This window comes from Eptatretus burgeri, chromosome 5 (assembly GCF_056783735.1).
Source record: "Eptatretus burgeri isolate ZD-2024b chromosome 5, Ebu_testis_v1, whole genome shotgun sequence".
In the NCBI taxonomy this organism is placed as follows: domain Eukaryota; kingdom Metazoa; phylum Chordata; class Myxini; order Myxiniformes; family Myxinidae; genus Eptatretus; species Eptatretus burgeri.
Genome location: NC_140965.1, coordinates 12311487 through 12332690, shown reverse-complemented (window position 1 = coordinate 12332690; position 21204 = coordinate 12311487). Strand labels below are relative to the sequence as shown.

Genomic DNA, 21204 nt, shown 5'->3' with positions numbered 1-21204 from the left:
TGGAGATCTCCCGTCTGTGACACGACTAAGAACCTCTGGAATAGTAACGCTGGATCTATTGTGCGGTCCTCAGCAAATTTGACTGCCCTGCTGGATGCAAGTGTCTTGACTTTAGAACTCCTTTTGTGTGAATAGGAGTAAGCTGGGTGATCATCCATCTTCTTGACAATGTCACTACCTACTTTGAATAGGTTATGAACATTGACATCCTCATTTGCAGTAACCCCTGTGATGATATTGCGCAATGACTTGTCATCAGAAAATGGTGTGAAGCTGTCCAGTTTTTCAGCAACTTTGCCACGATCAGCTTCATCTCGACTCACCCTGGATGTTGTCAACTCCTTATGTTGTTCACTTGTTGAGTAGCTACTCGAGGTCAGTTCTTGCATAGCAAGGTTGTAGGAGGACGATATGGTTGAAGACAGAGTCCAAACTGCTCTCTGGTGCTCTGACATCCCACTTCCTCGAGTCAGCCCCCCTTGGCTTTTCAGTGAGCGCATTAATGTCTGTTCTATCATAAGATCAGAGCCTCGGCCAGCCCAGTATTGGTCACTGCGCCGGATTACATGATAACCAGATTGGAACTTCTGATGAACCTCAGGGTTGTCATCCTCTAACGCAAGCATCTTCTCGAGATAGAGTCGAGCTGACTTCAGGTAATTGGGATGGCCAGCAGCTGCAAATATCGGCAAGCAAGCTGATATGGCTTGGAGATGCATCTCTCAGGACCCTGTCCGATCAGTTGCCACAAGTGCCCTTGCAATTCCCAACATACACTGGTAGTTGATCCAAAGTGCACTGGTTTTCGAGTCCTTTGCAAGTTTATTCCTTTCCTGATTCAATCTATTGTCAATGAAATGAATGCACTCTGATTGCAACACAGACTCTATAGTGTCACTTTCGACAGTCTCCAGGGAAATGTACAGTCGCTCCAGTTCTGCCACTTGTTCTTGAAACCCAGGGTCAACTTCCACAATCTTGCCAACAACCTGACGTGTAAGACACTGATCCACAAGCAAATGGCCACGAAAAGCACGTTGCACCGCCTTCCCCTCAGCATGTGCACAACAGCATTTTGACCATACACTGTTTCCAGGATCTCTTTCAGTCCACTTTCATCCATCAAACTTCCAATGGCACCCAACAAATTCATTAATGTGTGGAAGCTCCCAAGCAGTAGCACTGCATTATGGATTGGGTTATCAGCAGGAAGAGCATTCACTATCTCAGAGGCCTTCCAAAACAGCGGTTGGTCAAATGTGATGATTGCTGGCATGTTGTGTTTTGATGCAAGTTTGCTCAGGTAATCAAGAGTTGACAAGATGCAGGTTTTGTCACCTGGGTTCATATCAATCATTAGGAGAAACTGTATTGAGGCTTTCCCTGGGTGATCACACTCCTCATGCAGAAAGTGCATCATGCCTTGCCAATTTGGTGCACTCTTTTCAAAGCAAAATGACATCTCCCATAATATGTCAATTGTGCGATCACAAATTGATAACAAAGGGAGGGGCTGAAATTTGAGGTTGCGGTTGATGTGCTCTGCATAGCGGTAATCTATTATATTGATCTTCGTCAGTTCGACGAGCTTCCTGTCAGACATTTTCTTTCTAGATATGATGTGGCTAGATTGCCGCCCTGGTGTAATAGCTGCTATCATGCCCATCCCATGAAAGGTACACTTTCCATTCAACGTTATGATGTTGTGGTCCACATTGTCTCCAGCAAATAACAAGGATGTATCAAGAATGTCGGTGTCACCTCCAAACACATCCGGAGCAAGAGAAGAGGCTGCATTTACTTCAAACCGTTGCACTTCGGAGTAAGATGAGGAAAAGCCAAAGGTTGATAGAATATCTATCAAGAAACGAGACCTATACAAGTGATGCATTTGCACTGCAAGACCAAGCTGCAATGGTGCAATTACAGCCCTTGGACGCACTGCTTGGATGACTGCTTGTCCAATACCAGCAACCTCCCTCGATGTATGTTTCCCGACCAAAAGATGCTGCAGCAAGAATCGCAGGCTAGCTGGGACATACCCCAATGCAGCAGTAAGGCTTAGGTCTGCAGTAGTTGGGTATGTATCCCCATGTGGTGCAACTGTTGTTTTTATGTCACTTTTTATTAGTTTTGCAGCAGTCTGAAGAATTGCACGTTTTTGTGCTTCTTCATCATCTTCTCGTGGTGCATTCTAGTGGTCACGGAGGATCTGGGACGTTTTTTCTCTGAATGTCACAATGTCTTTTAAGCCTCTACCCTGTGCCATGAATATAGATTCACCATATCGTTTTTTAAGCTGTTCCTTCATGTATTGGTTCCCATATGTATTGGATTCACTATCGCCCAGGTATTGTTCCATTCTAGCCACGAGGTCTGTAATTGTTAACTGTTCCTCATCATTGTCTTCAAGAAAAGAGCACACCTTATCGAAAGCCTCATTCTGGTCACTGTCCTTAGGCCTTCCCATTTTTCGTCTCTTGTTTGACTCAGTCGGCTTGAACCGTTGTGGAATGTCTCGCATTGTGCGAAAATTAATGTTGCAGGACTTGTGGTACACACAGTCAGCTGCATGGAGATCACCCTCAAAATATTCAATGCGGCCTTGAACAGCAATGGCCCATTCATCGCTCCTTGTTTTGCAATGAACTGATATAGTTTTAACAAATGCGTCAGTCTTCACGTAGCCAAAACTGGCTGTTTCTGCATGGCCTCGCTTTGGGTCCTCTTCCTTAACTTCAGTGCCGCAGAAAAGGCAATGTGTTTTACTGTCATATGGTTCCAGGGAAATGCGAGCACTCCTCTTGACTGATGGACCTGATTCCGCATGATCCTTCTTGGTTAAAGCAATGTCCTTTTTGTTTATGTGATTCACTCGGGATGATTTGTGAACACTGGTACCAGCTAAAATTCTGATGTCAACACCCCTTTCGGCACTTGCACGGTTGATGCCTTCTGCTCCTTTCTCACGAACTAATACCGTTTCCTCACAGTCCAATCCCCTTTGGCATAAAGGGCAGGTCTCTTTACCATATAAAGAGTTCATTTTCTATCTCTGAAAATACAAAAATGAGATCTTTTAGAAGCATGCAGTCAATTTACATTGGCTATATACATTGAATGCCATCAGAGCATTCTCTGCCCCTGAAACCAAGATATTTATGTAAGATATATATTAGGAGGAAACATACTATGGAATAATCTGCATAGTGGTTCGTTTTCGACGTAGTGAATCGTGCATGGTTTTGTGACATTTTTATCATGTCAAAATTTTTTTACTTTCCCATGGTCCATTTCTGTCCAACTTTTGATATGTTCCTAAGTAAGTATTAAAATATAAGGAAATGCAATAAAACAAAAATTTGCAATTTTTTGGGGGTATGGCTGTTCTGGTTGTATATTGACCCGTCTATGGGGATAAACATTCTTCATTCCTTTAAATGTAGTCGTAAATATGTGGCAAATGCAACGTTTTCAGTACAGCTTAGGACACTTGGGTACTCCAGAATTGTGCAGACGCCCAACAGCAACTTATCACAAACCTTTAGATGGTGATACAGCTCTTACAAATGACTTCCTTTTCTGTTACATACCTTTGTAATTGTCCACATAGTAAAGCTATGAGCCAAAACAAGAAAAAAAGATATTTAAAAATCTAATGGAAAAAAGTAAGGATGTGCAGAAATTTGGTTTGGTTGTTACTTCTCCCCAGCCACGCAAGTGACCAAAGGCAATACGGGAGAGAAATCTTTCGTTTCAAAAGCATCTTTCAAGAAAGTAATTTTCCCATGCTTTTTGGAAGAAAAAAAACGGGGGGATACTGTAATCGGCTCTGTCTGTCTGTCTGTCTGTCTGTCTGTCTGTCTGTCTGTCTGTCACATTATCTCCTCCTAAACAGTTTTGCAAAAAATCATGAAACTTTGTAGTTACCATCACCACATGGCAATAAGGTGCGAGAGTAGTATCACTTTTGGCCCTGCCTTTGGGTGGGTGGGCAAAAGGCCTTTGGTAAAGGTGAAACTGTGAAGATAGGAAGAAGGCCCATGAAGGAAGTTCATAAAAATACACAAGTCGAGAGGTCTGTACACAAGTTTATGAACACTTTTAGTGGGAAATTTGTCAAGACAAAAAAGGAGCAGAAAAAAAAAATCAAATTAACTTGGGTCATCGTCATTGAAATTAAAGAGAGTCCATCATACAAAGCTATCTAATTTCCCACGAGTGCATAAAGAGGCATCACGTAAAGTTAAATCGAACACCTGGTAAAACATCAAAGTGGCACCAAAAAAGCCCAAAATTATGAAACAGCCATCCGTGGTTATCATTATGGCAATTGGTTTAATACAGGCATTTCAAAAATATCCAAGTGTACACGGCAATTCTACAAATGTCAGCTCGGTGGTGTGGTTGGCAGTCACAATGATGCACTCAACTTGACGATGTTTCACGTCACGACTGCCAGGGTTTGGTTTTTATTTTTATTTACCCCCCCCCTTCCCTGTTTGTCGTCTTTGTACAAACACGTGTTCACAGGAACACAGAGCAATTGTGCGTGCTGTAAACGGAATGGTCAAAAGCAACCCCACCCCGCACAGACCCGACAAAAAAATAATAATAATAATAATAGATCATGGCAGCAATGTCCCGACTCCTTGCGAGGTCTCTAAGATACGAGCCTTAGCCCCACCAAAACCGCTGCGCCATTGGTTTAAAGTCCGTCGACCCACCCACGGATAAACCTTTCTGCTAGATATCAAAAGGCTTGTGTGACCGGCCAAGCGAGGAAAAAGAAAATGGGGAATATTCTTAAATTAAGGTTATCGTGTTACCGTAAGACTTACAAAATTAGCCCATCAGTAATTCATTCTGGAGTGCCACCCTGTTTATACATCTGAACCAATATGCCAACATTCAAAAGATTCTTCTCATCATTTAGGCAGAGTGCACCACCCTCCAAAATGTTTCTGGTGCAAATGTCTTGCACTTTAAAAATAATAATCTCCAAATGAAACAGCTAAATCAGGGGGTTCCACAGTTGCGTACATTCTTGTTGATAAATTTACATTGCTCCACTCTGTTCTCTGCTTGTGCACACACTGCATTGCAATACACGATAGGCCAGGTCGTGTCTCACAGCTTGACCTGTCCAAATATGCTGCATGGTTAGCAAATAGCCAGCAGGTGTCTGGAAGGTGGGAAGTGAAAGGGGGGAGAGGAGTGGTGGAGTCATGGCGGCTGAGAGAAGTACAAGCAAAACGATAGGACGAGCTGTGGGGGAGGAAATAAACAAGTCACCAAGGCTGGACTCCTGTGGGACGTTCCCCGACAATCAACCGGATAGAAGCCATTCTGGTTGATTTGCGGCCGTGGCCTTCGAGCTAACTTGTCCACACCCCTGTACCCCCCTCCCCCTTACCCCTCCCCCCCTCAACAACTCTCCAACCATGTGCCAAAGCATTTTATGTTGACACTCCCACTGAAGAATCACCAGTTGCCAGTTGCTCCGGCCTTCAAAGACAAGAGAAGAGGGGAGGAATGGGAAGTTAAAATACTCACACACAACAAAATGTTTTTGACATGCTAAAGTCATACTTTGACATACTGGAACATACAATAAAGACATACAATAAAGTTTGACATACTGGAACAAATCAAGATTTTGTAGTTGGGTTAAGGTGCGTTACAGGTTAAGAAAAGGGGATGTGTATCTCTGAAAGGAAAGAAGAGGGAGAGAAGAAGAGAAAAAAGAAAAGTAGAAGGGTGGGGATGGGGGTGTGGGGTTAAGAGGAGGAGACAAGAAAAGACAATTGAAATGTTACACGTGGAAAGGAGAGAGGGGTGGAGAAGGTGATCATTTTAGAAAGGGAGGAAATTAGAGAGAGGAAGAAAGAAAATGAGAAAAGGGGAGAGAATGGGAATGGACAACATGGGAATACCAGTTTTAAAAAAAAACAAGAAACATTTCCTCCACTTCCCTCCTCTTAGTTAATTAATTAATCACGTCTCGTGTAATTGTGCTTGGGGGCTGGAGGTTGGGTATGCCCTGTGACGTCACAGCGATCGGGAGCTGTGGTTATTTCGGTTACAGCTGTGCTTCCAACATAATCATATATTTTTGGGGAGAATAAGTGCACCAAAATGTTGACACACAAATCGAGAAATAAAGTTAACCCAGAGTGCATAATTAACACAAACGCTTGAAAATTCACCTCCACCTCAAGGCCATTCCTGTGGAGTTTATCTCTGATGTGACTGAGTCTATAAAACAGCTCCACTGTTAAAGCCATGAACACAAGTATCTGTGGGTTAATTACTTCCTTGGGAGGAAAGGGGGAGGGGGGGAGGGATGGGGAGTTGTCATTGCCAAAAAAAGTCTTCTAAAGCGTGTAGACTGCCTAACACTGCATAAAATAGAGGACAGTCCTGTGTCTTTCACCGACTGCAACGAAGCCAAAGGCACCAAATATAAATTGGATTATAAAAATGCACAAGGAATTGAATAAGCCATTGGATAAGTGAGAAATGAAATGAGAATAATTTGAAGGGAACTTGGTGGATGAAATTCCATCTAAACGGGACCAACTAAACCCAGAGGTAGATGGAAATTTTACTCATCTTATTGGAGAAGGGGAAGCATTGGAGAAAAAAAAATGAACAATGACCTGGAATACCATCATGAAAGAATGGATGCCAATCTGCTGACCCACACCAATCAGGCAAGTCGAAGGGTAAGAGGTCCGTGTCACGAAGCAGCAAGAGGGCCTGTGGGACCCCAATTGGCAGAGTTGGGAATAGCTAGTTTGAGAGAGGGGCAGGCTAAAGGCTCACGACACAAGGATAAAAGACGAGGTTGATTAAGCGCAAGAGCACATGTGAGATGAGGTAAGGCGGTCTGTCAAGCATTGCAAGGATTCCTCTCTCCCTCCTCTATCCTTTATTCTCTATCCATCCGAAGAGCAAGACTGGAAGCACGAAGGACCTGAAGACTCAGATTTTCGTCGTCCTGCACAGCTACCGACAGCAGCACACCTCATGATCCATTGAATCCATGACTCCCCAGGCACGGCCCAGACATCCACTGACCTCTGGCTAATAGCCAGCAGACATGAATATCACTGCCAAGGAAAGTGAATCTCTCAACATCCTCACCACAAACAGGTACAGAGAGGAGAAGAGCATACAAGATGTCATTGAAAGCTTGAATCTTAGTTTTGACCCAGGAAACCCATAATCCCACTGGCTCAGACTCCTCATTAAGCACCTCGAGGCCCCCAAAAGGATATCCAGAGTCTGCGCAAAGATGACTGCATCATCTGCAAAATCAACGACAAAGATCTTGACATTCCCAAATGATGTACCATAGCTTGATCTCTCCGATACACTCCCCAGAATCCAGTCCATACAAGCGCTGAAAAGTGTGGGGGCCAGTACACATCCCTGACTAATTCCAGTGACAACTGGAAATAAGTTAGAGAGGATATCACCACATCTCACAGCACTCTCGGCAACAGAGTACAGTTCAGACATCAGATTGATCAGTGTTGGTGGAACCCCACCAACACCAAGAATCCTCCAGAGGGCATACCGATTCACTGAATCAGCTGAAAGCAGCCCCTGCGAAACTCTCGACTGCATCCAGTGAGGACCGGAAGGGAAAAGATATGGTCAATCGTTGACCTCTTTGGTGTAAAGTCTGACTGCTCTGGGCGCTAGTGCTCAAGCAAATGGTGTCAAACCCTTTCAAGAATTATCCGAGCAATGACCTGGCCAGGCACTGAAAGCATCACCACCCCTCGGTAGTTGTTGCAGTCCTGGCGATCACCCTTCCCTTTCCAGAGAGGGACAACAAAGCCCTTCTTTCAGTCATTTGGGATGATGCCTGTGTTCCAGGTGGAGCACAGAAATGCATGCAACAACAGGAGTACAACATTTCCAACAGCCTTGAGAAGTTCAGCATGGATGTCATAGATCCCAGGAGCATTATCACATTTCAACCGGTTCAGCACAGCCTGTTTCCATAAATGAAGGTGGACCACAGTTGAATGGAAGGTCAGCGAGAAGAAGAGTAACACCCCTGACATCCAACTCAACAGCTGGTGGATCAGCTTGGTACAGCCGCTCAAAGTAAACGGCCCAGCAGACCTTCACTTCAGACTTCTCTGTCAAGAGCCCACCACCCTCCGCTCCAACTGCAGTACACAGAGGGACAGGCTTGGAGAAACGCAATGCAATAATTCCCCTGTAAGCAGGAGGAGACTCACAACCAAAGGTGATGCTCTACTCCCTCACAGATTCCTCACACATTGGCCTCCCAGTCCACCTTCAGCACACGTACAGTTTTACGCTTCGACTCCTGGAAAAGCTCAGCTCTGCCATTAAGCTTGGCCTTGCGACTCTGGTTAATGGTATCCAGTGTCCCTCGAGAGACAAAATTCTTCTTCGCCCAATGGTGAGTTCCAAGAGATCCACTGGCAACATCAAGGATGGTGGTCTTGAAGGCACTCCACAACTCTTCAAGATTCCCCAAAGCACCCAGACCCCCAAATCCCCACTCAATCTGTTCGCAACTCCTCAGCTGCCCTCTCATCCTCAAGCTTGCCAACATCCAGCCAAGGATGGTGCCATTCTCCCAGATGTTAGCTGCAACTTCAGAGTTGCTACCACAAGCCTGTGATAGGTATGGAGGAACTGAGCACTCCGGTAGACCCTGCTGTTCTGGATCATCCTCCAGCGACCATGAACGAGCACATCGTCAATATCATTTGCCACACCACCAGCGTTGGAATACCAAGTCCAGTGATGAGCTTGTGGGCACTAAAACCATGAACCACCCTTAGTCCATCACTTCTTGCAAAGTCAAGGAACTTGGAGCTATTCTGGTTCACAGTTCCAGACCTATAGGGACCAACACATCTCATAACCATCCCTATCAGTTCCAGGTGATGCATTGAAATCCCCCAAGACTAGTGGAGTACCTCGCCTCAGGCAATGATCAACCAGACTAGAGTATGGCATAGAATGCGTCCTTCACGGTGCGATCACTCGCCTTAGTTGTAGCATATACAAAGACCAGGGAAATGACACCCAAGGACTGACAAATCTTTCGTCACATAAAACGTTCGTTGACTGGTGTTAACTCAATTATCATTGGAATCAGCTTCATGGACACAGCTTCAGCAAATCCTTGGGCATGGTAACCATCAGAGCGACCAGACCAATAGTAGGTCTAACCACGCGCAATGATCTCACCACTATCCGGTCTCCCAACCTCAGAGTGTGCTGCAATACTGATGTTAGTGATAGGACATTCCAGGCACCCACCCGAAAGGACCACCTCAGGTTAACCAAAGGAGACAGCCGTCTGGTAGATGACACCTCAGCACCACCCCGACACACACTACCGCAATCTGACCCGGGAAGGTTACCCCGTGGTTTTCCTACTGTCATCAAAGAGTGGGTGACCCGAAGGCTTTGCCTCAATCCCGTCATCCGGTAAGCTGCCCTACGGAGGGCAGCTGCACAGGAGGTACTCCCACAGAGTAAGTTTTCAATTATTTTTGCGTTTTCCATGTGTTTTGCCGGGTGAAGGGTTTTATGGTGGCCGGAGTGCAAATACTGCCACCAAACTCTTAAAAAAAAAAATAATAACGCAACTGCAGGACGTCCACAGACACAGTTGGGCACTCGATATGGATGGCCGTTTTGCTCACAAGGAGCTCCTCCGCCCTTTGACAGGTTTTGTTTTTAATCCTGCTGGGTGTCCATATCATACACCCTCCTCACCAGGAAAACTGGTAGGGGAGACGGTTTTGTCACCGACAACCAGACCATGAAACAGGTTAGTGCAGGTTTACATGGTACCTGTAGCAAGTCACAGATCCAATCTGGCCTGACCTGTCAATAGTCATTATTGCTTGAACCAAACACACGATTTTGATGAAACTTGGCGACTAGCTTCATATCTGAGGCCTAATGAAGGTGTATGGCCTGCATCAAAATCTGTGCCCACTGGAGGGTCTATGGGGGTGGGTGGGGGAGGGGGGGTTTGACCCCCCAAAATAGGTATTTGCTCTATTCTCTGAAACTACACACAATTTAGATGCAACTTGACCACAACCTTTATCACCCATGATGTACCAAAGTGCATTGACCGCATCAAAATCTGCACTCATTAAAGGGGTCTACGGTTGAGGAGGGAGTATGGGGTTGCCCCCCAAAATAGGTATTTGCTCTCTTCTCTGAAATTATACGCACAATTTCAATGAAACTTGACCACAATCTTCATCACCTGTGATGTACGAAAGTTTGCTTGATCATGGTATTAAAAAAAACAAAACATAAAAAAAACAAGGTCAAAGGGGGTCTTGCAGGGTGTTTGAGTGACTGTTGTTCCTGATCCAGGTGAGCTTCAGGATGCACATCCTATTTTTGCTGCATACAGTGCGCAAGAAATTTGGATTTGAGATCAACAGATAAACATGAGGCAAGAGTACAGAAGGTCAGTTTATATTTCTTGGTATTCCTATGCATATGTTTTACCATTGTAGAAAAATAGCACTTTTTATGTTCAGTCCCCCCATTTTAGGTAAAGGCCCGGTCACACCTTGACGTTTTAGCCAACGTATGCCGATTTTTAATTTTTTTTTTCTAAAATGCTGGCACACGTTGAATACGTTATGGGTAAGTTTTGATAACATTGAGAGCACGCTGAAAAACACTGCCATACATCGTTGTACGTTGGCTTAAAACGTTGTACTTTTTGGTTGTCCTCAAATTTTTTCATGCTTGAAATTTCACGACGTATGCCGGCGTATGACTCACACGTTCCACTACGCTGGCCACAAGTTGTATGCACGGTCTGCGATCGTTGACAGACGTCAACACATGCTACTTGTAAGTTAATCATAAGTTGAGACACGCCGAGGTAATGTTTAGCGTACCCGAAACATATTTCTAACCTATGATTAACGTGTTGTTGGCACGTTACGCGATCGTTGCCACACGTCGACAGATGTTACTTTTAAGTTACTCATAGGCTGAAAGACGTCAGTATAATGGATCGTCCTTGCGTCAGCGTCCAAGGCCACGGTCAGGACACTTATTTGCAGCATTCTTCAAACTTTTCTTCGGCATGACGAGGATGTTCACACTTCGATGTCTAGCTTGGCTATGATTCCAATTGTCCATCGGCAGCGTCTATTTAAAATAGTCGAGTTTGAGCGTTTTAACACGTTCAGAAGAAACGCTTCAAATTTCCAAACCCCAGCGTCAAAAAACAAAGGCGAGTGACAGCAATTTAAACCGTTCATTGTAAACAATGGAATAGCTGAGTGGTACCGTTTAAAAGTCGTTGAGTGTAAAAAAAAATCGAATTGTTGAGCGCAAGCGTCTACTTTCAATAGTGGGGTTTGAGCGATTTAGCACGTTCAATAGAAACGATTAAAATTTCCGAGAGCCAGCGTCAAAAAACAAAGGCGAGTGACAGCAATTTAAATCGTTCATTGTAAACAATGAAAATAGCTGAGTGGTACCGTTTAAAAGTCGTTGAGTGTAAAAAAAATCCAATTGTTGAGCGCAAGCGTCTACTTTCAATAGTGGAGATGCAGCCATTTAAATCGTTGAGTGGCAGCCTATGAATAGCAAACCCCACGTCACCGGCAAAGATAAACTGCCGCACGATATGGATAAGTTAGGCTATCGTTGGGCATAGTTTGTGAACGCCGGCTTCACGATAATTATTCGTTGGTATATCGTATCTATAAGTAATCAAAGCGCTCTATGCACATTATTAGTTCATTGTGCATTTGTCCAACCTGTTATGAATAGACCTAAATCGTAAAAACAAGCTATAGCTCATTGTTGAAAAAGCCCCATAAAAAATTAGCCGCGAAGAACTTCGAACAATGGTGAAAAGATGTCTCCTACCCGTGGACACGCGGACGCAAGGACGATCCATCATAACCCACACCCTCCCCCTCACACTCACACTCACCTACTACTGCCAACATGAACAAACTACTACTAATACTAATACTAATACTGATACTGATACTGATACTGTTACTGCTGACATGGACATCGACTCAAAAAGGACTCGAAAACACTGTTGGGTTCCCCTTTTATGAGCAGCATTTTTATATACCAATTCCCAAAACCGCTGGGAACACGTCTTTATATGGCAGTTGTAAGCTAGAAACACGTTAATTTTTTTTTGTCGACCGGAAGACGTCATTGGAATACGTCTACATACGTCGATGTGTGTTGGGACTACGTACAGAATTGGTTCAAAGCACGTCAAACATAAGTTAGAAATAAGTTTCGCGTAAAAAAGACATTACCGCGACGTGTTTCGACTTATGAGTAGCTTATAAGTAGCCTTTGTGGACGTGTGTAAGTGTCCACATATCGTGTGTAAAACTTATCCCCATCGCATGCGGAACGTGTGTCATACGCCGAGTACGTCATAAAATTTTGAACATGTTTAAAATTTCTTGACGTACTCTACTTACTACGACGTATTTAGCGTTCTACTCACGTATACCAAACTTACTCATACCGTATTTGACGTGCCCCAACGTTTTAGACACATTTTTCTTAGGTCGGCATACGCTGGCAAGATCGCCAAGGTGTGACCGCGATGTTGACACTTCCATTTCTACGGCAGTTATGATTCGAATCGTTGTGCGTCAGCCTTTTAATATGCTACGTCACGATATTGTCGGCGATGCGTGCAACGCGCTATGCCTAAGTTAGACTATCGTTGGGCATCGGTTGTGTAGGCCGACAACAGGTTCAGCATTCATTGGTATAAGTTATCTATAACACAACGAAACGTTCTGTGTCCGTTACCAATGCGTTATACATAAGACCAAGTCGCTATGAATACGTCCGAATCTTTAAAAAAAAAAACATCAAAAGTTCAACGTAAGCCAGCGTTTTACATACATTTTAATACGTTGCCATCGCTGGCTAAAACGTCAAGGTGTGACCGGGCCTTAAGCAAAAGTGTTGGAACAGATTAAGTTAAAGTAAATTGAGGTAGTACAATGGTGTTGTGTGCGTGCGCATGTGTATGTGTGTGTGTTTAGACATTGCCTTAGAACAGCGAAATGTAAAGAGTAGTATGGTCCATGTACGAGTAGGAAGCCAATCTTGATGTCGCACGTCGGGACACCTCAGCTGAAGGATCGTTTTGTTTGAATGTGCACCATACAGGGTATAATGCATGGTAATAATTAATTAGGGATTAAGGTTATGGAAATTGTGCGTATTACCCCCCTTCTAATCTCCAACCGGATGAGGTCAAGAAGAGGATCTGCACCTGTCAAGAGAACGAAAGGAGCTTTTTGTCACTTCCTGACAGGCGGAGTTATGGGCGCCTCCGGAGGGAAGAAACAGTGTGCTGCAGAGAAAACAGTTGCGCTGTCCGTGCTGCCTACCTGCCTTTTTTGTATAAATTGTCGAGGCTCATATGATATTGAACACACAATGAACAGCAAGGGTGGCATGAGACAAGAGGTGTGGGAGAGGGAAGGACAACAGTGGGGACAGAGACATTAGGAGATCTGTGGAAGGGAGAAGGATGGGACGGGGAACATGGGGAAGAGAAGATGGACATTACAGGGACTTTCAGGAAGGAAAGCAGGGAATTTGAAGGAGGTGGGTTTGGGGTGGATTAACGGGGTAGAAAACATCGAGGTTTTTAATGGAGGAAGATAAGAGGTGGTGGTGAACAGCCGTTTTGAAGGCCCGGAGGAAAGAATGGAATTGAAGAGAGTGTGGGAGTTTATTCTAAAGGCGGGAAAAAAGAGGAATGAAAGAGTGAAGGTGAACAGTGATTCGTGATTTTGGTAGTTTTACCAGAAGGGGGTTGCTGGTGGACATTGAGCGCCCTGCGGAAATATGCTGGCGATATCGTAGACAGAACGGGGGGAGGGGGGCGAGACCAGAGAGGAGACTGTAGAAGACAGAAAGACCACCGACCTGTCTGCGGTGGGAGATACCAATGATCCTAAATGCCTTGGTTTCCACAGCGTGAAGCCGAGAAAGAGGAGAGGCAGGAGCACCAGCCCACAGAGGAGAGCAGTACTGCATCAGGCTGCAGACGAAAGCATTCTTTGTGGCCAGGAGCTCAGGTGGGCCGAGGAAGGACTTTGCACGACGGAGGATTCCCAGTCTGCGACTGGCTTTGGAGGCCAGGTTGGAAATGTGGCTTTCCCAGGAAAGATCATGGCAGATAGTGAAACCCAGATGCTTGAATGAAAGGACTTCTTCCAGAGGATTGTTGACAAAGTAGATGGGGGTGTTTTTTTAAATGGTCCTTTCGAAGAAACAAAGTGAGAATGTGAGATTTGTCAGGATTCAAAGACATCTTCCACATGTTGGACCAGTTTGTTATTTTACCCATATCTTCAGAGCGAAGAAGCTGCTGCTTGCCGGTCTGAGAGATGACAGATGGTACAGCAGAGGGTGGAGTCATCAGCAAAGAGATAAAGAGGATTTTCTGGAGAGTCGGAGAGATCATTCATGAAAACCAGTTAAAGAACAGTGCCCAGAACGCTGCCTTGAGTAACTCCAGCCTCGACAGGAAGAGGGATTAGGAGAACTCCATTAAGGGCCACACGTTGGCTGCGACAGGAGAGGAAGTCTACGGGCCATGAGTGGAGATGGCGTTGGATACCAAAGGACAAGAGTTTGGTGAGCAGGGCAGGGTGTCAGACCGTGTCAAAAGCACGCGATATGTCTTGGCATATGGCTCTGATATCATGTCTGGCATGGAGTACCTCCATCCATTGTTGGGACAGCATAAGCAGCATATCCACGGTAGAGTGACCTGGTCTGAAACCAAACTGATGATCGGAAATCAAGCCTTTGGATAAGAGGAAGGATTTAATGTCTGAAGCGATGATGGATTCCATAACCTTGCTGATGATTGGGAGAAGACTGATTGTTCTGTAGTTGCAGGGATCTGTTTTTGCACCTTTTTTAAGCAGGGAAGCAATATTTGCTGATTTTCAAGCATATGGCAGATGACCTTGAGCAAATGAGAGGGTGAAGAGAACAGAGAGAGGGTGAACAAGAGCAGAGAAGCAGGTTTTTAGGACACGTGGGCTGATGCAGTCTGGACCAGTTGCAGAATCTCAGTTGAGGATTGACAGCAAGCTCTCCACTTTGACAGAAGAAAAGGACACAGAGTCCAGGGACAGTTGGGTGCGCCTGAGTAAGGTGGGTACAGAAAGTGATGGGTTTCGGAGAGAAGATTTAGATGCAAACACCGAGTTTAGGCATGCAGCCTTTTGACGTGCGGTATCAGCAGTGCGGCCATTTGAGGTAAGGGAGGGGATGGAGGGGGAATACATACCAGAAACAGATTTGATTAGATGCCACCAGGATTTGGAGGAGGTTAGAAAGGTTTGAGAGTTCAGACTTGAGATTCGAAAGATGTTGTTTTATCGCTCTCCTGAGAGTCGACACACACTTGGTCCGAGCTTTATGGAAGGAACTGAGATTACCCTCAATTAGGTTTGCTTTCCATGAGGCAAAGGCAAGTTGTTTCAGGACAACTGCCAAGTCACAAGCTTCAGTGAACCATGGGCGGTAGGAAGGGTAGGACAACTGAAGACGAGAGGGGATAAATCTGTGCATGAGAGAGAGCAAGTTTTTTTGAAAGAATTCCCAGGACGAGGTGATGTTGGAGAAAGTAGCGATGGGAGACCAGTCTGGAAGTTTGATGGCTGCTTGGAGACCTTGCCAATCAGGCTGAGTGAAATGCCAGACTCGATGGCACTGAGGTGGTTGTCTAATAACCGCCAGAGAGGTTTACTTTGACAAGCATGTGGTCAGAAGAACCGATTCGAGTGGAGGAAGGCAGCTTTGTGGATGTGAGGGGGGTATCTTTGAGAAGGGTGAGTGATGGGGTGAATCATGGGAGAAGGGTGAGTGGGAAGCTTGGAGGGGGATGGGTGTGATGGTTGCTTTGAGAGGGAGGGGTGAGAGGGGTGAATTGGCCTCGTTGTTCCTGCTCTTGCAGTGGCCCTGCCTCGTCGGTTTCTGCTCTTGCAGTGGCCCTACCTCGTCGGTTCCTGCTCTTGCAGTGGCCCTGCCTCGTCGGTTCCTGCTCTTGCAGTGGCCCTGCCTCGTCGGTTCCTGCTCTTGCAGTGGCCCTGCCTCGTCGGTTCCTGCTCTTGCAGTGGCCCTGCCTCGTCGGTTCCTGCTCTTGCAGTGGCCCTGCCTCGTCGGTTCCTGCTCTTGCAGTGGCCCTGCCTCGTCGGTTCCTGCTCTTGCAGTGGCCCTGCCTCATCGGTTCCTGCTCTTGCAGTGGCCCTGCCTCGTTGGTTCCTGCTCTTGCAGTGGCCCTGCCTCGTTGGTTCCTGCTCTTGCAGTGGCCCTGCCTCGTTGGTTCTTGCTCTTGCAGTGGCCCTGCCTCGTTGGTTCCTGCTCTTGCAGTGGCCCTGCCTCGTTGGTTCCTGCTCTTGCAGTGGCCCTGCCTCGTTGGTTCCTGCTCTTGCAGTGGCCCTGCCTCGTTGGTTCCTGCTCTTGCAGTGGCCCTGCCTCGTTGCTTCCTGTTCTTGCAGTGGCTCTGCTTCGTCGGTTCCTGCCTTGCCCCGTTGGTTGGCCTGCTGCATGTTTCGTTGTCTCCTGCTCGTCTCCTCGTCACCTACTCGTTTATCAGCAGCTAAGGCTCATCAGGTTCATGTTCCCTATCCCTGTCTGTGAATAAATCTGGTGTGTGGCACCATAGGTTTTATAGGTATTGCACATAATTATTAATTCGGTGTTCCCTCTTTTTCCCTTCCCAAACCCGCCGTCGTTCTCCTCTGTCATGATTCCATCATCCCCTGGTAATTTTTATCTCTGATGCGGGAAAAAAAAATTCTATTGGTTTTCAAAGAGTTGAGCCCCATGTGCCACTTGTGATTCCCGCGTATGTAAAGCCGCCATTGTTCGAACACAATCCAAGGAAGTAAAAGCCAGTTTCGGTCTATCCGTCCAGCATCAGTCTTAATTAGCGCGTAGACATGACAACAGCTAATATTTGGTTGCCGTTCCCTTGCTTGCAATAACTGCATCGAGCCTGTGACGCATTGACATCACCAAGCACTTGGTAGCTTTCTTTGAGATGCTTTGCCAAGCCTTTACTGCAGCCATTTTCAGTTGTTTGTTTTTGGGGGTTTCTGACTTTAGTCTCCTCTTTAGCAAAAGAAATGCATGCTCTTTTGGATTTATATCAGGAGATCGACTTGGCCAGTGAAAAAACCTTCCACTTTTTCCCCCTGAACTCCTTGGGTGTGTTGGCAGTGTGTTTTGGGTCATTGTCTGGCTGCATTGTGAAGCGCCACCCAATGAGTTTGGAGGCAGACAAAATGTTTCTGTACACTTACAAATTCATTCTGCTGCTGCCATCATTAGTTACATCATCTATAAAGATGAGTGAGCCAGTTCAAGAGGCAGCCATGCTTGCCAAAGTCATGACACTACCTCCACAATGCTTCACAGATGAGGTAGTATGCTTTGGATCATGTGCAGTTCCTTCCTCTCTCCACACTTTTGTCTTTCCATCACTTTGGTATGGTAAAGGTTTATCTTGGTCTCATCTGTCCATAAAACTTTGTTCCAGAACTCTACTGGGTCACCTCTGTACTTCTGAGCAAATTGGTTTTAAATTGCAAGTTTATAAGATTAACTTGTATCTATAATTATATAATTGCAAGTTAATAAGCAAATTAAATATAAGATTAAATTGCAAGATTAACCAACCATTAAAAATGCAAGGTTGGTTAATCTGGCCTTTCTATTTTAGGTGCCAATGAGAGGTTTGCATCTTGTGATGTAGCTTTTGTAATTCTGCTGTCGTAGTCTTCTGCGAATGGTAGATTGTGATGCTTTCACCCCTGCACTCTGGAGGTTGTTGGCGATGTCTCTGGCAGTTGTTTTAGATATTTTTTTATTCACAGCTTTGATGATTTTTCTACCATCAACTGCAGTTGTTTTCCTTGGCAGACCTGGCCGTTATCTATTTCCAAGTGCACTCGTGGTTTCTTTCTTTTTCAAGATATTCCAAATAGTTGTATTTGCTGTGGCAAATTTTTGTGCTGTGGTTCTAATTGAATTCTTCTGTTCTTTCAGCTTCCAAATTGCTTGCTCTTCTTTCATAGACAGTTCTCTGGTCTTCATGTTGGTTTATGCCTACCAACTCCAAAGACAGAGTCCCAAGGCAAAAGCAAAGGTGAAACCGAAGACTTGACATTCACAGCTCTTTTATGTGTGAACAATCAATGCGACAAGAAACACCTGAGCAACAAGAATCACCTGTCAGTCATTTGTTCCAATGCTTATGCTTCCCTAAAATGGGGGTTTGGGGGACTGAACATAAAAGTGCTATTGTTCTACAATGGTAAAACAATATGTGCATAGAAATACCAAGAAATAAAAGTTGACCTTCTGTACTCTTGCCTCATATTTATCTTTTGATCTCACCAACAAATTTCTGGAGTATACAGCAACAACAAATTTGGCTTCACTGTTGCAATACTAATGGAGTGAGAGGTGGTATGTTTGTACATATATACATGTATGTTTGTATTCTTAGAACATATCATTTTACAAAAGAACAGTAGTTTGTATTCAAAAATACATGTATGTTTGTATATCTCTATATATAGTATCTTTACTCAGGGGATCACACAATTTTATAAAATTTGATTAATGAGTACCAGCAGAAATGGTTTGGTACTCACAGAATTTTTTTGTCAGCTTCGAGCACACTCGTCTGCTTTCCCAAGCACCAATCCGATTTTTGAAGTGCCTCTCAGCTTTGTATGCATCTTACTCCGCTGTAAACACTCTCAGAATGTCCGCTCCAGACGAGACACTCGCAAGCCACTCTTTTTTTTATTTCGTTCCGGACGCTCCTGAACCTCCTGTTCTTCCTCTTTGCTTGTGCATTTTCCTTTTAGTTATGTCATAAACTTGCAGTTTTGCTTATAAATTATATTGTTATAATTTATAAACCTAATTTTGTACATTTAAATCTTGAAATCACAGTATATCAATTATCCAAATTATCAAAAAAGAATCTTACCTCCACAAGCTGAGAAACATCTTCATCTTCGCTCGCATGTTCTCCTTCGATCTATTTTTTTTAATCTTATAAGTTACAAGTTATAATATAATTTATGTGGTAATTTATAAACTCAATTTTGTCCACATAAATTGTGAAATCACAGCATGGTATATCAGAATTATCATGGATAAATCTTACTGCATTAGCTGAGAAAACCTTCCATCAAAAGCCCCTGATGGGCAAATATGCTTTTGAGCTTTCTGAGCATCTTTGAAGTACGCATTGAGGTTGATTTTTTTTTTACCACGCATGAGTACCTGCGTACGAGTTATGTGAACCCCTATCGAAACTATAAATGTCGATTTGTTTGTCTGTGTGTTACAAATGAACTCCTACATCTCTGGAAGGATTTGGACCAAATTAGTCACTGAGGTAAAAGGTTGTACTGGCCAGGTTGAAGCGGCTCCTTCGGTCTTAGAATTTAAACCGCTGGGAAAAATGATGGGGTATACTTCCTCACTGTTGCAGCGGGTTTGAATAGTGCCACTTTTGCTGTTATAGTGGAACCAAAAAAGGTGCTGCAGAACATTGGCAACAAAATGGAGCTGAGAAGGGTACTCCTGCTGACCTGCACACTGTGGGAGTGCCATCGAAAGGATGAAGCAGAACTTGAGCCCTGCAGGATGGATTTAATTTCCTGGGTAACTGCATGACTGTTATCTTCTATGGTAATTTGCCCTACCACCAGGCTCACTTTTCCTGTCATTGTGGATGGGTGTGTGTGGTGTGTGGTGTGTGTATTTTTTTTTTGTGGCTCATTCAGGAAGAACCAATCGAGAGATGTGGAGGCTATTTCCTCATACTCTCCTTTTCCGCCCTGAGCCGGACTTTGCCCTATACCACACCAACCTGCACAACCATCATTGGCAGGCAGCTGAGACCAGCTCATGCCTGTCTCAAGTCTTCGCTTGTGTTTCCGTTCGTAGTTTGAATCTGGTATTGCCGGCGCCATTAGCAAGGGTTATTTCTTTTGTGTACAAGTGCGTGTGTTTTCTCCACTTTCATCCCGATCTGTGTCTGTCGACCGCCAGATCTGTTCTGTTTACTTATTCATCGCATCTTGCCCATCCTCATCATCATATACATTTGAATAAACTATTTAATTGCAAAGAAACATTTTCCCACATTCCTGCCTTGATGCGCAACCAATCACCAAATTCGGTTTACTACCTCCGCCGCAAAAGGTGGAAGGAGGTTATGTTTTCACCCCTGTCTGCCTGTTTGTGGGCAGGATATCTCAAAAAGTTGTGGATGGGTTTGAATGAAACTTGGTGGACAGGTTGGGTGTATGACAAGCACGAATTTATTTGATTTTGGTGAAGATCCAAATCCAGAACCGGATGCAAGAATTTTTTTATATTTAAAAATGAATTTTCACCATTGATAGATGGGGCCAAAAACGAGATACAGTATGATATTTCAAAACATACCCATCAGAGATGGGGAATCCCCTGCCATTGAAAAAGGTCATACATATTCCAGATAATGAGGGAGGTGAATTGGAAACACGACACCATTTGGTCATCATGTCTTTCGAGCTATACAGCAAAAAGTTTAAATTTGACCCAAAAAGATATTGTTGAAGAAAAAAATTAGAGCCTATATCACGATAACGTCGTTTTTTTCAACATGGCTGCCTGGCTGCCATATTGGATGTCTGACGGGGCAGAAATTCAATAGAAACCTACTTCGTCCCATTACCTACCTTCCCAGCAAGTTTCATCAGAAAAGAAAAAAAATTAGAGCCTATATCGTGATAACGTCGTTTTTTTTTTTCAACATGGCTGCCTGGCGGCCATATTGGATGTCCGACGGGGCAGAAATTCAATAGAAACCTACTTCGTCCCATTACCTACCCTCCCATCAAGTTTCGTTGGAAAAGAAAAAAAAATTTAGGGCCTATTTCGCGATAATGTCATTTTTCAAGATGGCTGCCTGGCGGCCATATTTGATGTTCGACATGGCCGAAATTCAATAGCAACTTACTTCGTTCCGTTACCTACATGTCCAGCAAGTTTCATCAGAAAAGAAAAAAATTAGAGCCTATATCGCGATAACGTCTTTTTTTTTAACATGGCTGC

The 21204-nt window shown here is 44.5% G+C and overlaps 1 protein-coding gene across 7 annotated transcripts in view; it reads right to left on the bottom strand.

Moving 5' to 3' along the window:
- Positions 1 to 4078: 4078 nt before the first annotated feature.
- The window catches only part of LOC147025857 (serine/threonine-protein phosphatase 6 regulatory subunit 3-like), a 198418-nt gene continuing 181292 nt past the window's right edge, over positions 4079 to 21204 (bottom strand). For all 7 annotated transcript variants that reach the window (XM_085880736.1, XM_085880734.1, XM_085880738.1 and 4 more), the window contains one exon: positions 4079 to 5508. In XM_085880736.1, the coding sequence (XP_085736862.1) occupies positions 5460 to 5508 (49 nt within the window). In that variant the 3' untranslated portion in view covers positions 4079 to 5459. The remainder of the gene's footprint in view (positions 5509 to 21204) is intronic.